Source organism: Trachurus trachurus (genome assembly GCF_905171665.1).
Source record: "Trachurus trachurus genome assembly, chromosome: 1".
Lineage (NCBI taxonomy): Eukaryota > Metazoa > Chordata > Actinopteri > Carangiformes > Carangidae > Trachurus > Trachurus trachurus.
The window spans coordinates 26846195-26871151 of NC_139891.1; the positions used below are offsets into that span (position 1 = coordinate 26846195).

Sequence of the window (24957 nt, forward strand, 5' to 3'; positions counted from 1 at the left end):
TAATCATGTGCTGTTTTCTTCTGTCTTCTTTGTGTTCAGTGAGCTGCCGCACTCTCCGCGCTCGCTGACGGTTCGTCTCAACGACTCCGACTCGCGCTCCGTCCTCCTGTCCTGGCTGCGCCCCTTCGACGGGAACTCCCCTCTGCTCTACTACCTGCTGGAGCTATCTGAGAACAGTACGTGTGTGTGTGCATGTGTGTGTGTGTGTGCTTGTGTGTGTGTGTCCAAGCATTTTTTATGGTCCCTGAGTGGCAAACAGCTGTTCACTTGCTGTCTACCAGGCACTGACACACACTCATTTACAAGAGGCCGACATATGGAGAATGGTGTTGCTGCGTAAATTAAATGTTCATCCAGGTTCCCTATAAATAAACTCTTACTTTCCCTGCCTCTCTTACCCCCCTCTCTCTCTCTCTGTCTCTCACTCTCTAGCACAGATGTTTTAACAGCAGGCTGGCTCTCTGTCAAAAGAGAAGGAGGAGAGAGAGAGAGAGAGAGAGAGAGAGAAAGATGAGAGAGGGACTGAGGAAGGAAAAGAGTGACAGGAGAAACAGACTGAAGGGAGCTGCTCTTACTCTCAGCTAAGGGGGTGGACGGTCTGCTGAACATTACATGCGGAGCCAAGCACTTTGGCACACGACCGTCAGAGCTGGACCGATGGACACAAATGTCAAATGTTAATGTAGTTTGACATTTGAAGTAATCTTCATTCTGATAACTTTTTAGGCTGGCGGCGTGACCGCCTCGCCGCTTCGAGTATCCTGCTGTCGCCATTTTCAAACAGCTGTTGTGTGGTGGATGTGTAGCATCCACAGAAATATGGCAATATGATGTAAAAAGAAAAAAAGAAAAACAGAAGATGCATTTATCACATGAGAGACGAGACAAAAATGTGGCGACAAAACTGGAGAGAGATAAAGAGGAAGACGAGGAATACTGAGAGTCTGAACATTGATTTGAGCAAAGCCTGAACCCAGGCGGGGAGGAATGGATGAGTGATTATCCACTTTGGGTGTGTGCATGTTATATATATTTTGATATATTAGATTTTTTTTTCTTTTGGGGAGCCACTATAAATGCAGTGTATTTTCCAGCCTGACAATGGAGGTAATACACTCAGTGGGCTTTGCTTTAAATGGCACTAACTCTGTCCCTCCCTATTACACACACAGACATGAGGCTGGTGTGATGATAATAGTGTAACTGCCTGGTATCTTGTGGAGAAAAGATAAGCTGGCAACAATACACAGCAGCATCTGTGCTTCTTTATTAATCCCCCTCTTCCCTCTAAACTTTCTTTCATGTGGCCTCCGATGCCGCGTCTCCGCTTTTTAATTCCTTTCAGCGGTCCAGCCCTTCCATTTTCTGCCGTCCTTCCCCTTGCTTCTTTTATCTTTTCCTCCTCCTGCGCTCTTTACTTTTGATTCATGGGTCCTGAGTGTTTCTGTTTGTCCTGCCTCAGCCAGATATTATCAGCCCCCTCCACCCCTACCCCCTCCCTTTCTTACCTAATCTCTGTGTCTTTCTGTCTAGACTCTCCATGGAAGGTTTACCTATCAGAGGTCGACCCTGCCGTGACCGCCATTTCCGTGGGCGGGCTCACACCGGCCAGGACCTATCAGTTCAGACTCTGCGCCGTCAATCAAGTGGGCCGGGGTCAGTACAGCTCCGAGACGCAGAGGTAAGCGCGCACGCGACACACACACACACACACGACGATGCCCATTCCCATGCAACATTCAGTCGTTTACAGTAGGGGTGTGCCAAAAAATCCATTCACATAAGAATCGCAATTCTCATTTACATAATACGAAGATCGATATAAAAGAATCGATATAAAATGTTCCAAAGTCGATTTTGCTGGCTGTCGGCCTCCGTTTCCTTAGAATTTAAAAGGCAGCATGTTTAACTGCACTATTTTTTTTTAATAAAGAGGCACTTTTAATTTTGTTACTTAAGCAATATGTGATATTGCTTTTATGCAACAGTTTCAACAATCCCATCTAAGCATGGATACAAATGTTTAAAACTCAATAAATGTCAAAAAGACCCTTCAGTCATTCTGTCTTGCAAAGCAGACTGGAGCAGATCATGAGGATCCTTTGCACACCGATAGACTGAAGCAGAAATCATTATGAATCGAATCGTTTTGAATCGAAAATCGGTTTTGAATCGAATCGTAGCCCCAAAAAATCAGAATCGAATCGAATCATGAGATAGTAAAAGATTCCCACCACTAGTTTACAGGCATCTGGACACACATACACACACACACACACACACACATCTGTAGCAGCTTTGTTAAACTCACACTCCACAATAACTTCTTGTGAAGCCACACTACTGTTTCACTGATGTTTCCCAAAAGAGCATGAAACCCATTTTTTATGTAGAACATGCTATGATTTGTGTGAAATAGAGTTTTTTTTTTGTTTTTTTTACCCTGTTCCATCTGTGTGTAATAGACTTGGTCACAGTGCCTTACACAAACTGGGAATGAATGAACTGAAACCTTTCTGCAGTCAAAAGGCATAGTGTAGTGTATGCACCCGTACACACTCTAATTTGTGAATCCAAGTGTGTGAATGTGTGTGTGTGTGTGTGTGATAGTGTGTATGTTATCATGAGGATGAATAGGATTCAGAATGGGGATGAAACAGGGATGGATCGTAACAAGGCGAGGATGAAGGGAGCAGTCCTTTTTGTTTAGAATCCATTTCCTTTTCAATGAGCAATTTATATTCATCACATCCATGCTGTAGATGTCTACGTGTGTGTGCATGTATGTGTGTGTATCTGTGTGTGTGTGTGTTTCTCTGACAGTCTTCTTTCGTTGCACATAGTGAACTAAGCAGCAAAAATGATGAAATTAACAGCTCTGAGTGTCTGTGTGCACGAGTGTGTGTGTGTGTGTGTGTAAAAAGGGAGTGTGATTTGGCCTGAAAAGTAAATAAATTGCTGTGCAGATGTTTTATGTTTGTGCGTGTGTGTGTGTGTGTGTGTGGTTGCATGTTTATCCCAAGAGAAAACACTAATGGGGGTAATTATGATGCCTTAGCACTGATGGAACTGGATAGAGTGAGAGAGGTTTGGAGGAGGTGTGGCGGGCCTCTTAACAAGTTTGCCCCCGAATACACACACACACATACACACACATACACTGAATTTTCTGACACACACACACACACACACACACACACACATAGTACAATACAACAGATGTGGCGATGCATTGTAAAGTAGCCACACACACATACACATACACAAATACATGGTTTTGTCTGGCTGAGGAGACTGACCACAAGCAGATGCCAGTTGTAGCTCTGCCAAATAGACTCTTCAGCAACAACAGCAGCTGTGGACGCTGCCATCGCACACGCACACACACACACATGCACACACACACACACACCTCAGATTACAGGCTCCTTTCAGTCCCCTTCTTATCTTCTTCTATTCCCGACTCTAGTTTTTCCTGTGCTGCTCAGTCTTTCTCTCCTCTGTTCTCTCCTTTATTCAAAGTGCTTGAATGCTTCTTATTTTCTGTCATTACTCTTCCTCTGTGTGCACCAGTGTATTGTTTGTGTGTCCAATAGCCGCCATCCTGCTACCTAGTCCGCGGTCCAAGGTTTGGGTTGTTAGAGGCTCTGGAGAATAGATTGGATTGATCCCTTCCAAATGAATGACTGGCAGTAGGACAAGTCATCACTGGTCAGTGTATCACACCAGATGGACACCTTTCTTTCTCAGTGTTTGTTTCATACGTGAACCGCTGCGGCCCCCACACTCTGCCTCTCATCTGCTGGACGTTTGCCTGGATGAGACGCGCGCATGATTAGTTGCAGATGCCAAAAGGGAGGCAGAGTAAAAATGTCCCGCAGAAGTTTGGGAGTGCCAAATGAGAAGGATGACAAAATGCAGTAATGTGGACAGAGTGAGGGAAGGGAACAGAGAGTGAGGAAGAAGCTTGTAATATTGATGACAAAAAGCCCTTATTAAAGTTTGAACGTCCAGCTGCTTCTGCACGCTCCCCTTTCTGTTCCTGTCCTGATTAGGATCTTTATCATAACAGCATTAATGCACACATTTATTACTTGTTCCCTCTGCACCCCCCCCCCTCCTCCAGTCACAACCCCGCCTTCATTTCCCAGCTCCCCTTTATTCATTAAAGTTCACAATGGGCGACGCATTGCAAAGGGAAAAAAAGTGTCCAGAGAGATGGACATCCACTTAGTAGTATATGAATGTGATCAAAGCTGAAAAACATTATCTCCAAATGCAGAAACTCTTTCCATTAATCGAATTATACCATCTGGAGTGTCACACACACAGAGATTTACTCATGCATAACCTACACTCACACCATTACAGCCTTTAAAGAGGAAGCATTAACAGAGGAAAGACAGATTATGCATTAATGGCTTGAACTCTGGGCTCAGAACCAGAACGCATCAGAATATAACTCGAGGTGTAAGATAAAATACTGTCACATACACAGGCGGAAGAGGCATAAACATGCCTAATGTGCATGTAAGTGTAATAATTAATGGCCTAGGGAGATTTAAGAATTACAGGAGATTTGCCCGGTGCTTTCCAACATATAATTCTTATATCTGTGTTTAACTGTGGCCCCAGCTTTGCTTAAGTTGCTCATAGACACAATGTTTTTTTTATACTATGGAGCAAAAACCTGATGCCAGAGAGACCACAGAGACAGGCTGCCACATGAAGAGAAGCTCATTGTTTGCAAAATTACAGGCTTTTTTTTTCTTTCTCTCTTTCTTTCTGGATAAATGCTCAGTCATTTTCTGTGATCACGGCTCTTTGTGTGTCCATGTGTGCTGCGGAGCCGCTGTAAGGTGACATTTTTCAGGTGGAGGAAATAAAAGCTGCAGCTTAGTCCCACTTGTACCTGGTGAGATCCCACAGATAAACAACAATGTGCTGTAGGCAGGACTTCCACTGGCATGTTAACATAAATCTGCATGTTTCAGGTAAAATAAGTCAGTGTAATCTTTGCATTGAGTAACGATGTAAAACTCACAGAACATCATCTGAAAATCTGTGTCAAAATACCACAAGAATAAGACCAATCATCGTCATGCCAATGAAGGGTCCGGAGGAGTTATCAAAACGCTTTAGGAGTTCCAGGGGGGGTCCGACTGGCAACGGATTTTCATATAATGGCGGTGGATTGTGCTCACTTTTGAATCGTCCAAAACACACACTATGAAACATCCAGATACCTCCATACTGCTCGTCCGTACTGACCCAAGTGTCCTGAAGCCGCCACAGTGGCTCTGTTGATGTTTGTGCGCATGCGTGAGAATTGCTGCGAGATGTTCTTTCGTCGTTGTAAACCACTGGATGTATGATGTAAACACGGAAGAACATCTCGCAGCAAATCTCGCCCAGCCACAGGGAGCTACTGCTACATCAAGGCTAAAAACAGAGATCAATTTTTTTTTTTTCGAACAACTTGTTAATGTGGCGGCTTCAGGACACTTGGGTCAGTACAGACGAGCAGTATGGAGGTATCTGGATGTTTCATAGTGTGTGTTTTGGACAATTCAAAAATGAACTCCGCCATTATATGAAAACCCGTTGCCAGCCGGACCCCCCCTGCAACTCCAAGAGCATTTTGATGACTCTGAAAGTTCTCCGAACCCTTCGTTGGCATGACGGTGAGTAGAAAATTGGTGAATTATCGATTTTGGGTGAAGTATCCCTTTAACTTTAGACTTTACCAATGATGGAGTGAGTCATTGCAGGTCAGTATCATCTGAATTGTTTTTGTACCTTCCTTGCCATAAATGGAATATGCAATTATGCATTTACAGAGAGCTTTGATTAAATTGAAATTGCAGCTCTATGGGCTTTACAGTAGAGAACGATCTCCACTGAGATTCCCACTGGCAACGTCATTAGTTCTGCAGGTCATAGATTCAGTCATAAAGTATCGGACAAATTGAACGTTTGACCTGATTATGGCGCTAGAGGAGAAGTAAGTGGAGAAAAGCTCGTGGAGTAAGTTCCTACATTTCAACCTGGGGGGCACGAGGATATCTGTACCACACTTCACGGTTATGAGGACTGATCTGGAGTCGAATAATGTGAAACATCTACATAATGGTACCACGGTTCATCTACATACACCTCTACTGTATGTAAAGCTTATACTTATAAAAGACCACCCAGGAAGCAGTGAGAGGCAGCTTCTGTGTGAATATTGTTGTTTATTATGAGCAACACAGAGGGTAATCAGCTGTAACTGGCACTTACACCCATCGATTACTCATTGTTTGTGAAAGCTCTAATCAGTTTTGAATTAGCCAACCCCGATAAACTGATGGACCTCCCTGTTTTGATGCAGGTCATTAGTGACTCTGCACGCCACGCATACAGTATAATCATGTGAATACACACACAGAGACAGGAGCAGGTGAGGCTGTGATTGCAGGTATTGTTTGCTCTGGGAGCAGATGAACCAGCAAGAGAATGTATAGTCAATTTGTTTTTTTATTCCAAACCTGCAATTTATGATGCTCTGCACACCTGTGTTGAGTACAACTAAAAATGAGACGCATGTCCACATCTGAAAAGTAAAGAAAAATGTGATGTGCATATATAATATTTTTATAGTGTATATATATAAGTGTGTGCTGCAGCTGGTTGTGAGAATATTGCACAAAGTTTCCTCTGTTTCCCAGACAGAGTCTCTTTAGTGTGTCATCCTCCTCCATTTATGCAGCTTTTAACCTCCGGCAAAACAGCACAACATTTAAAGGAGACAAGACTTAAAGTGTCAGACAAGAGGAAAAATAAGCTCATCTATCCAGCTGGTTGTAACCAGTCACATCACATCTGGTTTCTCTCCCTCTCTTTCTCTCCCTCTCTCTTCTCTCTGTTGCCCTCTGTTCATATCACTCTATTTTTCACTCCTGCTGGACCTAAATTTACAGAGTTACATCTTAACATCCCAGTAACACTGTTTAAATTTCATACAGTCGAGTGTGTGCATGTGGATTTGGTGGGCACTACACTGTGGAGAATGACACAGATAGAAACTTTCACGAATTCCCACTGCACAGGGGCTCACAAAACCCATCCCACCCACCTCCCCAACACACACACACACACACACACACACACACACACACACACACACACACACACACACACACACACACACACACACACACACACACACACACACACACACACACACACACACACACACACATGCATACTTTCACTAACAGATCCAAATGTACATCTCCTGTAGAAAAACGTCCTCTTTCGCTCAGTAACAAGGGACAGACAAAGTGTGTCGCCGTGTTCAGACAGTGTTACCGTATCCTACATGCATGGGTGTTGGGTTGCTATGAATCTCTGTAGCTGCAAGTGAAGTGAGGTGGTGTGTGTGTGTGTGTGTGTGTGTGTGTGTGTGTGTGTGTGTGTGTGTGTGTGTGTGTGTGTGTGTGTGTAAGTGGGCGGGCGGGTTTGGGGGTTTGGGGGTTTGGGGGTTTGTATATTTAATCTCCTGTGTGAGGTTGACGTCCTCATGCTGAACCCGCTGTATGAAATATTTACTCATAAATGCTTGGGAGGGGAAATTAAGGCAATTCCAAAGGAGTTTCTGCTGTCGAGTAAAAGTGTGTCAGTGTGCATCTCTTAGTGTGTGTGTGTGTCTTTTATTTGCAGTCAAACAGTGACTGACTGCATCTGTTCTGTGCCGTGTTGGTCGGCGTGTGTGCGTGCGTGCAGTGTGAGTTTTTGTATGTGCATTAATGTGTGTCATCAGTTTCTGTCAAAAGCAGTGGCATAGTTGAGGATTATATATACACCCCATTTCCCGACAGCTACAGTAATGTCCATCTCATTCACACAAAGCCCATTAGCCTATGTACGTGTGTGTGTGTGTGTGTGTGTCTGTGTGTGTGTATGTGTGTGTGTCTGCGGCTGCAGCACCGGCTGCTGTCTGACAGTGCCTAACCTAATGGAAGTAAAGCATAGCTGTAAAACCACTGGCCTGTGCCATATATCCGCCTGCACAAGTTTTTTCGCGCTAACAGCTTTCACACCCCTACTTTCACACAAACACACGCATATATAGACGCGCTCGCACATTTATAGGCGCACGTACAGATTCAGACACACAAACGCAGAGAGCCATACCACGGCTAATGGCTCAATAGCTTATAGAGAATCATTCTGGGAGAGATGTGGTGCAGAGGAGGAGGAGGAGGGAGAAGGTAATGTAAATCTCCAGACATAATCCATGGAAGGGAAAAGACCATCGGATGTAGCAGTCTGTCTTAAGCTGGGAGAAATTTGTTTGGTGTGTTATTTGTGCGTGGGGGTGTGTGTGTGTGTGTGTGTGTGTGAGCACATATGGCTCTGATTACATTAGCTGAGCTGCTTACAGTAAAGCCAGAGGCTGACCAGCTCAGCCCGTGTGCTTTACCAACCATGAGAGGGCTTTGAGCTTTAATCACGGGTGGGGCCGTGAAGGGGAGAGGAGGAGGAGGGGAAGGTGGGCAGAGGGTTAGAGAGGGGGAGAGGAGATGAGTAAAAGATAGAAGGATGAAATAATTGAGGCCAAAAGAGTATGATGGATGAAAGGTGAAAGTTTGCAGATGGGGCAAGAAAAAAAAAATTAAGAAGTAGTTCAAAATGTCAGAGGAAAGATGGGAATGAGGTTGGGAGAGACGGAGGACAGAGAGGGGGGAGAGGGCAGAGCGGGTGACGGATCATACTGTCCCAATGGAAATAAAAGACGAGCTCTTTGCTCATTCTCTACTAATGGTGATTTAACTATTGCTGTCAGGTTGTATAGCCGGACTACTGGGCTGATTGTGGTGTGGTGTGGAGTTGAGGTTGAAATAGAAACTCACCCAGACAAAAGGCTGCAGGAGAAGAAATAAAACATAAAGAGTGGGAGAAAAAAAACTGGAGTTAAAGGGAGCAGAAATAAAAGAGAATATAGAGTTATCTGCAACATACAGACTGTAAATGCCTGTGTCTTGTTCTGCGCTGCCAGTGAGTAAAACACAATAGTGATCCAAATCGTTCTGAGTTCACCAATGCCTCTTCATTTGTTGCTTTAAACACTCGGTTTTCTCAGCTCAGTCATTCCCAGGAGAAATCCTCTGGTGCACTGGAAGTGAAGCGTTAAACGTTTTCATCAGCAGCCGCAGCCGCAGCAGCAGAGGCAGTGGTTTGTTTGAAATAAATGAACAATATAGCCGGAGATGAAAAACAAATGTTTTAAATGAAATTGCATGATACACCAGGAGAACAAGGGCTGAGAGAGATGAGCTCAGGATTCAGTAAGAATTCATCAGAGCTGATTAAAGCTTCGAGATGATTCTCTATAATAAGTTGCAGCTCTATCCCATACGTCTCTCCAGTGACTTCGAAAGGGAGAATTGCCACTGTATGAAATTTCCTTTTTAGCCCAGTTACCTAATATACTGTTCCTGTGCAAACTGTTCATGTAAGTGATGTGGGATGCCAGATGAAAATGACAAATTCTGTGCTCACACCTCTGCAGCCGTGCTGATATTCTCATTAAATGATTCATAATAGGCTTAATCAAAATCATTTTTCTCTTCCCCTTTCTTTCTTTGTGTGTGTGTGTGTGTGTCAGATTAATGCTGAGGGAGGAGGCACCCAGCGCTCCCCCAAAGAATATCGTAGCCAGTGGGCGGACAAACCAGTCCATCATGGTCCAGTGGCAGCCTCCACCAGAACCGCAGCTCAATGGAGTCCTCCGAGGATATGTACTCAGGTATAAACACACACACACACACATATTTGTTTTCATCGTGTTAGTCTGTTTCTTTTTTTTTTCTTGGAAAGCAGAGTGTGTCTTTGGTTTGGCGACACAGTGACCCCTCACTGGGTTAATTGTAAACTGCAAACACTGTGTTAGTCAGTCACAGCTTCTCTGTTTTCTCTGGGCTTTTATTTACTTCTCTTGAGCATTTTTGTCCTCACAACTGTGGATCATTTTTATTCAGTGAAGAGTTTTTTGATGAAGGTGAATAAAGCTCTCTGAGCTAACTCGCTTTCTGATGATCATTTAGAAACCTTGTTACTCTTTAGTGCAACAGTTATACGTCAACAGAGGAAGTTAAACAAGAGTGAATGGTGCCACACATCTACAGTAATAAGCTGGGACGTCTTTGTCTGTTTTGGACTCTGGGGCTCTTTGTTCTGTCAGAGGTCGTCGTTGTCAGTTGCTCGAATTAACCCAAGTTGAACTCAACTCAACAAATATATACAGTTCAATCGAAAGTAATTTAATTTGCTACAAAATTGATGCTGTTTAACATACATTTTTGACAGTTTTTGACTTTAGAGTGGCTGTTTCTCTAGAGGTTAACTGGGTTCTCCATTAACTGGAAGGTCATTGGTTTGATTCACAGCCCCCCCCCCCCCCCCCCCCCTCTAGAGAAAAGCTGGAAATTGTTCTCAGTGCTAACAGTGCTGAGGCTTCAGGGTCACAGCAGAATCATTACAGTACTTTGAATAATTTGCTCTTGTGATCGGCCGGGCGCTCTAAAGTGACAGTGACACTACAACCTGGCACTTATGATGCCGTTTGTTTGTAACGCCAACAGACGAAGATATGGCTGACTGACGATGATCACCAGTAGCATAGTCCTCATTGTTTTTCCTTTTATGTATTAGCTTAAATTCAATTATTTTATCATTTCTCCATTGGAATTTCAAGTGTATATCAAAACATAGACAACAGTGTACAGATACATATCCCCTCACACAGTCACAGATTCACTTAGACCAAAAAAATGACAATATTAACAGTAATAATTATGATAATAATAGATTATAGATGAACCTTAATGAATGATAGACAATAGGACAGGAATAAGTCCTTGATAAAAACAAACTAATGTTAGTAATACTTTTATTTTCACTTCTATAGTTTAATTTTGACATCCCTTGCCTATACGCAGTGCTTGCAGCACTGACACTAACACACACACAGACACACACACAGTCCAACCAACTGACTGTCATCTCAGGGCTGTTTGTTGTGTGTGTGGGCGCTGCGCTGTGATTAAACAGCACAGTGGAGATCGATAGACGGACAAACAGAACGCATCACTTCGTTTGGCTTCTTAGCTGCTGCCTTTCATGGCTGTAAACACAACTTTTGACCCGAGCAGCGACATGAAGGACGCCGGTCAACAGGAGAGGGAGAGACAGTTGTGTGTCCACATGCCTCCCTCCCTCCCTCCCTCCTGCTGATTTTGAGCGATTATTGTCTTATTAAATGTGAATATTCAATGCTTTTGTTTGACATGACAGTTTGTTTAGTCTTAACACACTCATACAATGTGTTTCTCATCGTACCGTCGCTGTGTTCACCCTGAGAAAGAAAGAGAGAGAGAAAGAGTGGGAGGTTCACAGGATGACAATAGGATCTGAGTGTAGATAACATCGCCCGACCCTTTTCAATTTCAAACGTGATTGATATTTGTATGAATATGGTCATTGAAATCACCTAATGGAACGGTAGAAAGAGGGTTTTATAAATAACATCACAACCTGCCTGGTATTATCGCTTACATAACGTACACTTCCTCAGGTATTATGTCCTACTTAAAGGATTTTAACACAGTGTTCCAGATTGCCTATTTTCCTTGTCGTCGTCAGAGGAGGAGGACGGCGGTCGCTTCTGAGTTGTGTGTTCGTGTGTGAGGAATGAACAAACAGCATCTCTACAATCATAGGATAAAAATGGTGTGTCAGGTATTAAGCAGGCTTTTCACAAAAACACTCAGGGCTTCTTATAGACCTTGATGCAGTAATTGTTACCAACAAAAATGATGGACGCTGTGTGTTCATGTGAGAAATAACATACAGATAGTTGGATGTTTTAAAGCAGAACAACTGACCTGTTTTGTTGCAGTGCAGAATGCTGGTAGATCTAATCTATAGGGGAATTATATAATAAAAACATATTAAATCTACTCAGTTAAGTTGAGAATTATATAAATGTTACAGACGTATTTCTGTTTCTAGAAGAAAAAAGTGCAGCCGCCAAACAAAGAACAGCAAAATCCAACACACGAGATATCAGCTTGTCAAGATATAATAAATCCTTCTGAGCTGGCTGGAAACACACATAACCTGACAAAACGTATCAGTGACTGTTCTGCTGCCTTGTTTGATGTTTTTCTTTTTTTTTTCCATTATTTGCTTTGGTTTTGTCACTGTACCAGGAGGTCTTGGCAGGTAATTTCTTTTAAATCCCGTTCAAAGAAGTTGCAACTTGTGGGAACAAGTTTAATATATAATTGTTTGTCATATATCTATAAGATAAGAAAAAAAGTTTTAAAAAATATCGTTCTGCATGAGATATTGTCAAAACACTACCGAAACTACCGACTATTCACTGGTAGCAGCCTTTCTAATTGGCTTTTTTTTCTGTTTCATATCACTTTCATATCACATTAATACAATTTAATCTTTTATTAACTAAATTAGGGCTGCAATTAACAATTATTTTCATAATCGATTAATCTGTCGATTATTTAAACGATTAATCGATTAGTTGTTTGGTCAATAAAATGTTGAAAAATGTCAATCAGTGTTTCCCAAACCACAAGCTGACGTCCTCAAATGTCTTGTTTTGTCCACAAACCAAAGAGAGACTCAGTTTATTGTCATAAAGGAACCAAAAAAACAGAAATATTCACATTTAAGAAGCTGAAATCAGAGAATTTTGACTTTTTTTCCTTAAAAAGCTTCTCAAAGATTAGATTATCTAAGTAGTTGACGATTGATTTAATAATCGATTATTGTTTTATTAATCGAATAATTGTTGCGGCTCTAAACTAAATAAAAAGGATCATTAGTTTCTGTCCCAGTATAAAGATGTGATCCACCACACAGCACAATCTTCCTCCCCAGTTGTCTGTCTGTCTGTCTGTCCCTCTCTCAGCTCCTATCACACACAGACACAAGTGCTCTTTGCAGATGCTCGGGCTGCCCTTGGTCCCGCTGTCCTTCATTGTGATGTCTGGCTAAAGTGTGACACACTGTGTGTAATCAAACTGTCATCAGCCGCCTCAGACAAAAAAATTTGCATATAATTGCAGCAGAAGTTATCAGGTCTTTATCCTCATTCACCCACGTTATCTGCCTCCACTTCAGAAATCGGTTGGAAATGGAAACGTGCGGCTCGGCGGTGTCACAGGACACAGCGTCCACCTCCTTTTTGGATTCTCCTTCTTCCACCCTCTTGTATCGGATCACAGAACTTCCCCCTCCTCCCCCCCCTCCAGTTTGAATGTCAGTGTGTTGGGTGGAGACAGAGACAGAGACAGAGACAGAGGAACAAGGGGTTAGTTCCTCCACTACAGAGATCCCGTCAGCCTGCAACACCCTCTTACTTTGCGTATTTGTGTGTGTGTGTGTGTCTGTGCTGACTCAGCTGATGACAGACTCCAATATCCCGTCGCCATGAATAGGCTTCATATTTAAACGCCAACATTTGGATTATTGCTCCATTCAGCTCCCATCAGATATGTACAATACCTAAATGGTTTTACGCCTTCCCATCTAGTCAGGTTATATATCTCTTTAAGTGGCCCTTATATCAAGTGCGCTGAAGCGAGGGGCCTTGAAGCTGCTGCACTATTCAGAGACGTCCACCTGACACTGACGCTTTCTATTCGAGGAACTTCAACCGCCGACACAAAATCTGATCTTTGAGCAGATTTTTTTTCTGTCTTGACCCTGGGTTATCGTTACATTTTCGTTGATTTCAATATCTGTATTCAGGCTTATAGAGTAACCACACTGATATGATAATATATAACATCTTATGAAGAGATGTAGAAAGTGGTAAAAGACCCAGGATGTGTTTCTGAGATTACAGTACATTTTGTTGTATTACATATTTTTTTATACACCTTCTTGTTGAAAGTGACTTACATTCTTTTGCCCATTCATGTACAGATGTCAAGGGCGGCTGCTGCTTTCATTGTGGCTGGAATAAGCCGGAAATTGAAGCAACAACCCCTATGATTACTGGCTGATTTACTCAGCAACCTGAGCCACAGCCATTATTTTCTTCATACGTACATGCATTACTAACTAGGGCTGGGACGATATGCTTTTCTCCCGATTCGATTCTTCTACGATTTTTTGGATGGCGATTCGATTTAAATTGCGATTCTACGATATTGCCGATTCTCTCGATTTTTAGTCGCATTTTTAACATTTATCTGCACACAAATACTGTAGGAGCCTATAAATTAACATACTCCATTATAAAGTGAACTTAAACCCTTTTCAAAGCCTGTACTCTCTGTATGTAAAAGAGGCTAACAAATACACATTGCACAATATTTAAAAAATTTCAAAAAAAAAATTAAAAATTAAAAAAAAAAAAATCGATTTAAAAATCGTCAAACAAGATATCGCGATATCTATGTGAATCGATTTTTTCTCCCACCCCTATTACTAACTTTCTTACTTTTTTTCCCACTAGTTTCTATAGAAATCAACCCATTTATAAGTGTACCTTTTTGTGTGTGTGTGTGTGTAGGTACCGTCTGGCGGGGCTGCCAGGCGACTATCAGGAGAAGAACATCAGCAGCCCAGAGACCAACTACTGTCTGCTGAAAGATCTGATCATCTGGACGCAGTACCAGATCCAGGTGGCCGCCTACACTGGAGTCGGCCTTGGCGTCTACAGCAGCCCTGTCACCGAGTACACTCTGCAGGGAGGTGAGTGGAGAAGACACTCATCTTTTTTTTTCTTTTTTCTCATTCATGGAAGGCGAAGCAAATGAGCCAAGAGGTTATTTCTTAGACATCACATCAGACAGTCCATACACACATATTGTATTACCAGCACTGGTACTGTGTTCCTACATTTACATTTTAGTAGCATTATATTTCCATGACCTCAGCAAGACAGTTCCCCCCATCAGAAATCAAAAAATGAGTTGGACATATTTTGTGGCGATTGCATTTCTGGGCAATATGGCAACATATTTTATCACGATATATTTTTCATTTTCATTTTCCATATTGATTGATTCTCAATCTCGATCAATCTTCATCACGATAAGTATTTTTTGCTGATGCTGCCAGTTCATGCAGCATCCTGACTGAATCCTGCTAAAACCAGAGAATGTGTTCAGTTTGGGAGGACGACATGAGTTCACTTTCACGTTCATTAAGAGTGGGACAGTTCACTAATCTACAATTTTATTTGATTTACATTGTTTTGTTCTTGTCTTTTTTCTACCATACATGAGCTCTAAGATATGTGTCTATCACATGTACATAACATGTAGGCTACACGAGGCTCTAGTCTTTCTATTTATTTTAACAGGTTGTTGATGAATATTTCGCTTTTTACTCTGACAGTTTTATTGATCTGACTCATTAACTACGAGCGCAGTTCACGTCAGCTCAGGTGATCTGCAGGTTATTGTGTACAGCCGTAGATGAGCCAACATGAGACGTGTTACCGCAGAATAAACAACACGATCAGCTCAGTGTTGTCACAGTCGGAGTTTTCTCCTCCACTCTCTGACCGTCGCTCTGACTCCACACTGCCAGGCTTCTCTATACAGACGAACTGACCGCTCCACCTGTTCACCATTGCTTCAGTTGCCATCGGCTCCACTTCCACCTTTCACTTTATCATTTTTCCCCTTTAGCTGCAGCTGCTGCAGCTCAAACAAACACTACACGCTCACAACAAGAGGCGGTGCATCAGATTTTTGCTTCTTTGCATTTCTTATCATTTCAAGCCAGTAAAGAGTAAACAATACACAGAGACCTTTCTGTCATAGCGCAGTGTTGTATTAGCGACTTCCTCTCCTGTTTTTACTCTTATGGGTAGCGATCAAAGGACTGACTGGCAGGCTTCACTCTCAGAGATAGGACGAGGAAGCTCATCTTTGACAGGAGGAGCAAGTTGTCGCAGCTCAGACTTGTGTTTAAGTCGCCCCCTGAGGCTTCTCCTCGGAGCCACATCAGCTTCAGCCATCTGGGAGGAGCCCCTAAGGGCGACCCAGGACACGCTGCAGGGACGACATCTCCCATCTGGCCACGGAGCACCTTGAGTCGCTGCAGGATAAGCTGGAGGGAGTCCATGGGGGGAAGAGCCCCCTCTATACTGCTCTATAAATATATTATATGATATATAATTGTATGTTGATTGTAATAAACATGGCTGCACAGAGGAACAGACTTTCAACCCCTGCAAACGTAAATCAGAGAAGTGGTTGTGAAAGAAGGGAAGAATGTAAGTGAGCATTGTAAACGCAGACGAGAGGAAGTGACCGTGGAGGTAAATCTCCTTTAAACATGTGCTCTTTTCTTCCTGACTTTTATTCCAACAGTAAATTATCATTATTACAGATGGGCTGAGCTGCACACACACACACGCGTGCACGAGCACACATGTGCACATAAAACTCACAGTCATTATTACAAGAGTTCAGGACAGGTTTATAGACTCAGGAGAGGGAGTTGGGCTCATTAATTATTCTAATGTGGTTTAATGGGAGTGGCTGCGATGGATTGGACATTTTCTCGCTCTCGCTATCTCTGGGAGTATGTGGTTGAACTCAGCATTAGACTCTGATAACACTGCTCTTTTTCCAGCTCTCTCGCATATATGTGCATACTAAGACCCCCCCCTCCTCCCCCCAGAGGACAGAGTTTAGTGTTTTATCTGCGGCTGCGAGCTGAGAGGGGTTAGAAGCCGTTCCCCAGGAGTACAGTCAGCACAGCAGGGGGGAGAAAGAACGTCTTTAATATCAATTAATCTTCAGTCTCAGTCTCGCTCTCACTCTCGCTCTGTCTTCTCATCCCTCGGTTCACTCCTTTGTCACTATACTTCCACCTCTCGCCTTACATTTTTCACTAGTTCTCGCTCTGGTCTCTGCTCTTTTCCACTCTCTGTATTCTCCTCTTCTCTCTCTCTGCGTGTCGTCCGGCCTCTCTGGCTCAAATATAAAAATGTAAAGGGCACTCCCATCATGCAACAGTGCATCATCACTCAGTGGCTTTCTAGCATCAGCATAATCCCTTTACGGTGTAATCACCATAACGTGTGCTTGCCCACAACACACACACAAATAAACAGACACATACAGTACAGTACACACACAGTTCATAATTACACTCCTCTCCTCCTGGCTTTGGTGTTATCATGGAGACTCGTTCTTTTCTTTGCCCGACTGATTGATTCACATGTTCACATTCATATGCTGACACTGACAAAAAGAAAAAGAGGTTTATAAGGAACAGCAACATGAGAGACAGCGGTTCAATCTCTGACTGGATGAAGTCAATGTGTCTGTATTGTGAGGATCAATCACTACATGGTGAGCCCTTGTTTACCTCCTGCCAGACTCTATTTTATTCAAATAGAACAAATAAACTATCTGTCAGAGAAGAAATTACTACAATATAGACACTATATTCCCCAGCTTCTATTGTTGGACATTAACCATCGTATCTATCAGCAGCACTGAATGAAAGAATGATGAATGCCTCACACACAGTGTATAAACTCTTCAGAAAATACTTTGCAAATCATTACTATTCTGGTTTCACTCGACTGAAACTTTTTATTGTTGATTTTTTTGTACTGAGATTCATATTTAAACACAGAAAGTCCTAGTTTATTAACGATTGTTGGCAGCAGAATGGATGGGGTAAATGCTTTTTTATGAGTTATAAATTGGGGAAGTGTAATTAATTCATACTAATAATGCTGGTGGGACACAATAATTCTTTCCACATGGATAAATTGGTGGTGTATATTTAAGTTTTTACGGCTGGAGGGACATTTGGACATTTCCATAGGTTGGAAAATAACTGATGATGCCATTGATACATAACAGTTATTTCAGCTTTGGGTCAGGACTATAATTAAAAAAAAGAAAAAAAAGAAGCCTATATTAAAAAGCAGAGGTGCGTGGGCTTTTGAAAGAATTATTCATTAAAAGGCATCAAATTCTGAATGAAAGACTTTTCTTCCAGTGGGAGAGAGTGGCAGTCAGTGTTGTTGGAGATTTTGGATCATGACTACAACTTAAAAAAAGAAAAAACTGGATTTTCTGGTGTCTGCCGCTTTAAATTTGCCTAATGTTTTTAAGTCTCCCTCTTGTGAGTTCTCCAGCTCAGTGGAAGTGCAGCCGTAAATTGTTGGAGTGCCCATTTTAAGTCGAGCATTAATGTCGATCAGAGAATAATGTGGCAAAGGAACAGAAACCAACAAACCCAGTGAGTGAATCCAACTATCACGTGGCCACTGTCTGGCCTCCTGAGGTCACCGACTGAAAGCCTTAATAGATTTAATTTATCATTTAAGGCGTCTTCATGAGGCACAATTTTTCAGAATCAGTCACTGATGGGTCAGTACCCTAATCTTGCCAAGTCATTGCTAAAGTAATAATATGCAAAATACATAAATGCAAAATACAATAGATGGGATGAATCTTATTGAGAAATTAGGTCATTTTGCAGCGAAGAATAGAAGGGTTGGTTTGGCATTTAGCTTCTGCAAGCCGAGCAGATTTTTTTAATTAAAAAAAATGAACTCGATCTCCACATGAAATATTGAAATATAATGCTGTGTGAGATATTTAAAACCACTACTTCTTGAAAAAAGTAAAGGCGTACAGTAACTGAAAGCTGTTTTTTATCTGCTTATTAGGCCTCCAAAGGCACTTGAGGCATTTTTACTGTCTGTGTATGAATGTATGTTTTTTTTTTTTTTCAGTGTATCTAAGCACTCTTCGTCTTCCTCTTCCTCTTCCTCCTCGTGGTGTGTACCCATTACAGCTAAATACTGAGTGTGTATGTTTGTCTGTGTTCAGTTCCCACAGCACCTCCGCAGGAAGTGGAAGTTGTAGCTATCAACTCGACCACCATCCGCTTCACGTGGAACCCTCCACCTCAGCAGTTTATTAATGGCATCAACCAGGGATACAAGGTAAGAGCCTCTGGATGAGTGTTATGTGGTAAGACGACTTACATAAGATAAGATAACATAGAATAATAGAGGCCTTTTTGGGGTTTTTTGTCTCATTTTGGGGAAATTCTCAGTTGGCAAATTAGAGAGAGCAATAGAAATACAAACTGATCATGTCAAATCCCCAAACAAATTTAGAAACGGATGATAGTGAGGTAATAGTTTAAATGACAATGTAAAGATAGATAATAAAATACAGAGGATAAGGAATATAATACACTAAAAACTGTATTCTTGAATGTATTATCGTACGAGCACTTGAGGGTAAATTCCTTCTATTCCTAGTCAATTGATATAAATGAATACAACATGTGATATATTCTTCGTAAGACAAATACTTAATATTTACAGTGTTCAATAAAATCTAGTGTCACAGAGTTCAAGTCCTAGATGGATTATTATATAGCCAGCTCCAAAAAACAAACAAAAAAACACACACTGTAACGCTGTGTAAGTAATTTTTGGGGAATAGAAAACCTCTCATAGGTCTTGTAGCTCAAAGGTCATGTCCCAGGATGCACCGCCTTGCTCCTGTTTACCCATACACTTAGCCAAGCCGAGTGTTGTGAGGTGTGTGGGGGAGAGAAAAAAAGAGGGGATTAAATATGGAGAAAAAGTAGAAGGTGTTGAGAAAATAGGAGCTGGGGACTGGAGCGAAATGAGTGATAATAATAAAGACGCTGCGAGCGGGATAATGGGGAGCTGGGTTGGAGCGAAGGATTGAATAGAGGAGTGATCTATTCTGTATGTACTAGTTCTGGTATGTGATTTATTCTTCACTTCGTTCTGGCAACCAACCCCCAAGGAACTGATTAACATGACAAAGAAAAACACATCATATTCTTGCCGTGCGTCACTGGGCCTGTGTGTGTGTGTGTGTGTGTGTGTGTGTGTGTGTGTGTTTGTGAGGGTATGAATGTTGGTTGATAAATACTATATGGTTTTCCATCTGTTTGATGTGGCTGTCTGATGTTGTCTCAGTATACCAGGCTCCACCACTCCAAATCAGTGGAGCCTCTCCGTGCGGCGGTACACGTGGGTGTGTACATCTTTGGGTGTGTTGTACTGGTTCGAGGACAGTAGATAATGATATTAATTAAAAGAGGATATGAAGCAAAGCCTCATCTCATTTCATCCCCCCACAGATCAGTGCCTATATACAATACCCCCTTAATAATATAGCTCAAAAGTGATTGCACGAGCGAGACCCACTCCTGGTGAGTTTCATGTCTTTCATTCACATGCCCTTGACACTATCTTAAGACTTACTTCAGATTTGTACAAGTAGGAAGTTGTAGGAGGGCACTGACTTCAATTATTGCAGAACTAATAATGTTATCTCTCTGTCTATGCTTATTGACTCCCATAAATTAGGTTTATTCAGAGCATATTAAAGGAACGGGGAAATAGTTTTTCATTAAACAGATTGTATTTAGCCTTAATTCCAAGAGCTTATCTTCTATACAAGAGGATGTATCAAAGATGCCTATGATTGAAAAAAAATCTTAATAAAGAATTTTACCTTTGACTGGAGGTTAAAGGGATATTTCAACATTTTGGCAAATTGGCCCATTGCCATAATAGTCATAGGGTTAGGTTTGTTACCTTTAGCAGAGCCGTGAGCTGCTCAGAGCTACGCTACGGAGGCTAATGGGATTTCTTGGTTTCCGTCATCAAACAACTCCAAAACGCTCTGGTCGACAAGTTGTGACCTGCACATTCACCACGCTATGAGATAGGGCTGGGCGATATGGACCAAAAGTCATATCCCGATATATTTTGTCTGAATATCGATATACGATATATATCCCGATATTTTTCCGCAAAGTGAGAGCAAATGTTCAGTCAAAGTTAAAGCCAAATATGACAAGTCACAGGTAGTTTTATTGAAACTGGCTATTTCACTGAACAGTTGCAAAATCAAATGAATAAATAATAAACAGGTTTCTTCATCTGGTTCATGAATAAATGTTCAGTTGCTCAAATAACAAAATATAAACATAAATACTGCCTGACAAGAGTACCTTTTTTGAAATCAAAGTAATGGAGTAATGGATTTTAGAAGGCGTTATTCCATAAGGCCTCTTCTAAGATCAATGTTAAAAGTTGGCTGGAAATGTGAAAATATTGTCATTATCATGTATAATTTATTATAAGACATTTCTGTAACATAAACACCAGCTATAGCAGAGTCTTATAGAAAGGCACTCTTGAAATAAAAAAAAACTATCAATTGTCTGCACTAAAAACTAAAAAACAACAACTATGTGTCTCTGTTATTTCTCAGAGATTTTTTTTTTTTAACCTGGAGTCACGTGACGTGCCCCACGTCTTTTCCGGTCAGTCGTCATGGAAACGTCACGTGACACTCACGGACCCACGGTTTGGACCAGAGTGAAAACAAACGTGTGTAAACCATGCATGTATTATATTATCATAGATCCATGGGGTAAACGCGAACCTTACGAGCTGAATCTGGTGAAAGCACCGCGGCTCACAGAGGTCTGGAGCTCTGACGCTGCTGCAGGGGACGGCGTGCTAATGGCTAACGGCTAATAACAGCTAACGGCTAACAGCTGTGCTACAGCAGCTGACTGAGCCTCTAGAGCCGCGGCTCGGCTCGTTAACGGCAACGAGGTCGACGTGGACTCGGTGCGTTCCTCTCGGTCAGCTGGTGAAGCAGCGGTCTGAAGCATGAAAAAATAGGAAGAGGAGGGGCGGCGGCGCGGAGCGCGGCGAGCAGTGCAGAGAGCTCCAGATCAGCAGCCTGAATGGAGCAAGGATCACAGCGCAAATTTGAACTATATCGATATATGCGATATGGTCAAATTCCATATCCCATTAAAAAATATATCGATATATTTTTTATATCGATATATCGCCCAGCCCTACTATGAGATAATAACGGAACATTATGAGACAGAGTTGTTTTCGAGGCAAATGCAGAGACTGCTTGCTGAAAAACTAGCCCTCGACGGGAACGCGCATCAGCGGTTTTGCATGAATTTACCACTAAAACAACTCTGTTGCAATAGGGATTATTGCAATGGACCAATTTGCCAAAATGTTGAACTATCCCTTTAAATGCAGCAACAGAAGGATCAAACTGTGATCTAGTGTTGTACTGCCCCTGCTCTGAGCCCAGGTCTTCTGAGGACAGCGCTGCATCATACATGTTCTTTAACATACTTTGGTTATCCATCGCAATCTGGGTCAGAATGCACACGTTTCTATAGCAACAGCAGAACCAATCATCCCAGCAGCACCCCCTTTAAAAAAAAAAAAAGTGGACGAGCATCATCAGATGCTTGAGGGTGCCAGATCAGCAGTCTCTTCTGCTGCACCCAAACTGTACAGCGCTGATAATAAATTACAACGGAAAACCTTTTTTAGCATGACAGGCTGGGTGCAGTGCAGCTCCCCCTTTGGCACGGAGGAAAGCAGCCACTCAACCGTATCTGGGTATCACCAGCTTTCTGCTAATGGGAGGGCACGGGAGAGGTTATTTGATTGGTTGATCGGTTCCTCTTGAAGATTGTGGGGGTAATTTAAAGCAATGAGTAGAAATGGAGCAACATTTACTTTGTTAATCCTTAAGATGTCCTTTTTGTATGCACTCGTCATCCCACAGTGTTATTCAAAGATATAGTTAGGAACCCCCATCCCACCCAAAAAAAAAAAGAAAAGCCAGCAGGGTTATCTAGCATGAAGAATATTGACTGAAAAGATAATGAATAAAAAGTGTGCAGACCCACTGCAATCATCACTCAAGCATTTAATTCAAAGTGAGCAATAAATTGAGATTTTGGAAGCTTCATTCATCAGTATCATCATTCAGCATCGTCACTGACAGGTGTGGAGTGGTCACGGTCATTTTTGCTTTTATAAAACACTTGAAACACTTCGCATTGTGTGTTGTGTTGACAACAGACTCTTCTACTGCTACTTCTTTTTTATTATTGTTATTCTGTTGTCAGTGTTAGAGCACATGAAGTTTGGCAAGTATTGACTACTAAGTATACTACTTCATGTGCAGATCCCACAAATAATGTTCTGTTTTGAATTTGTTTATTTACTTTTTTGGGGAGGGGGTTGCGTGGTTCATGAATTAACAGTGCATCAATGATTGAAGAGGGCTGTTTTGCTGCAAAAGTTGAATACACTTACCATACTTTGACTTCAAATATCAGCAAAATGTGTATTTTGCCAGCGATGCCGTAAGTCTTGCGTGCAGTGCATAAAATCCACTCTTATGACACTCAAATAAAGCGGCCATAAGGGAAGTTGTGGCATGTGAATTCAAAACTGTTCTACTAAGTTGCTATGTTAAATTGGCAAGGTGTTTGAATCATGATACAATACGATATGATACGAAACTATGCACTTTATTGATCCCTGAAGGTGGAAACAGACTACAGACAATAGAGCATAAAGACATCTCACAGAACAGCAGCATAACAATAAGAGTATTAACCAACATGGAGACTTGCAATTTGGACAGAATGCACCAGGTGTGTGCAACATTTCATCTTTTCAAAAACGCTCTTCTTTTCACAAATCTCTGAAAGCCTGCGACCTGTGAACCTCTCTCAAGGCTGCTATGGTCAATTGTAAGATTAGGTGTATTACAAAGTTGTAGACTGCCCAAGTACAGTAAATATACTGCACAGGGACAATGTGGAGAAAATTACCCTGGTGTGGGTCACACACTGTCTGATGTCTGTGTAATACTGCTCATAAAAACAAGCCAGTGCTGGTCTCCGAGATGATTTACAGGGCTGAGTTTAAACTGGAAGAAAGAGAAGAGCACCGAGTATACACTGAAGCTTTGAGACAGTGAATGAGACAATGAACACATTAAATTAAATCACATTGTAAATGACATTAAATTAACATTGTAAGGCATTTGGCATTTGGTCAGAGTGTTTAGAGTTGATGAATACTGAGGCAGATAGCAGTTGGCTGTGCACACCTATTGGCAATTCAGCAATATCAAATATATGTACGTAAACCGACCAAACAAAATACCCCTCAAAGAGACATTTTGAATTCTATTATCATAGAAATGTGGTTTGTAAACAAAGTTAGGATGAAAACGTGGCTTAAAGTTCACATTTTAGTCAGGTTTTTTTAATATTATAAATATGGGTACCATTTCACAGTTTTGCCCCTGGCTTATCTCTCATTATGAATATGTAAGTGTATGCTTTTCATTGTTTGTGTTTGTGGTTAAAGCAATAACACAACCCAAACTACTGTGGCCGTGAATACAAATCAGGTCTCACAATAGAGACAAATTAACCTCTCATTAGGCTTTTGGCTGGACTGATATCGAACTTAGTGTTTGTCCTCAGATGCTGTTGTGACTGATAATGGCCTGGTGGCAGAAACTTATGTTAAGTGGTACATTCATACGTAAATAAATGCTTAAATTTTAATATGTTTGGAATGCAGATAACTTTTCCTTGGAGTGAAACATGAATATTGTTTGTGCCATTTGAACAAATTTGTAAATAGGATTTGGCTGTTTTTAAAATTTAATGATAAAAGCCCCTGGGTATCAGCCTCATTTTGTAAAGATTTGCTGTATTACATACAGTACTGTTGCACCAGTAAGTTTTGTCTCACAAATGCAGTCTGAATAGTAGCCTGAAGCCAATGTTGTTAAAGGGATAGTTCAACATTTTGGCAAATAATCACATTGCCATAATCCCTATAGTTTTAGGAGTAGGTTTGTTACCTTTATTTGTTGGTGCAAGCTATGGTAAATACAGAGACTGCTTGCTGAAAAACTGTCCCTAATGGGAACGCGCATCAGCGGTTTTGCATGAATTTACCTAGAAAACAACTCTGTCTTGTATCTTTCTGTTATTATCTCATAGCATGGTGAATGTGCAGGTCACAACTTG

General features: G+C 41.7%; 1 protein-coding gene across 1 annotated transcript in view; it reads left to right on the forward strand.

Moving 5' to 3' along the window:
* The window catches only part of LOC310989093 (protein sidekick-1-like), a gene marked incomplete at both ends in the record, with an annotated part of 280354 nt that overhangs the window by 193057 nt on the left and 62340 nt on the right, over positions 1 to 24957 (forward strand). The window contains 5 exons of the mRNA XM_083975990.1: positions 40 to 176; positions 1534 to 1681; positions 9653 to 9793; positions 14591 to 14772; positions 18894 to 19009. Of these exons, the coding sequence (XP_083832116.1) occupies positions 40 to 176; positions 1534 to 1681; positions 9653 to 9793; positions 14591 to 14772; positions 18894 to 19009 (724 nt within the window). The remainder of the gene's footprint in view (positions 1 to 39; positions 177 to 1533; positions 1682 to 9652; positions 9794 to 14590; positions 14773 to 18893; positions 19010 to 24957) is intronic.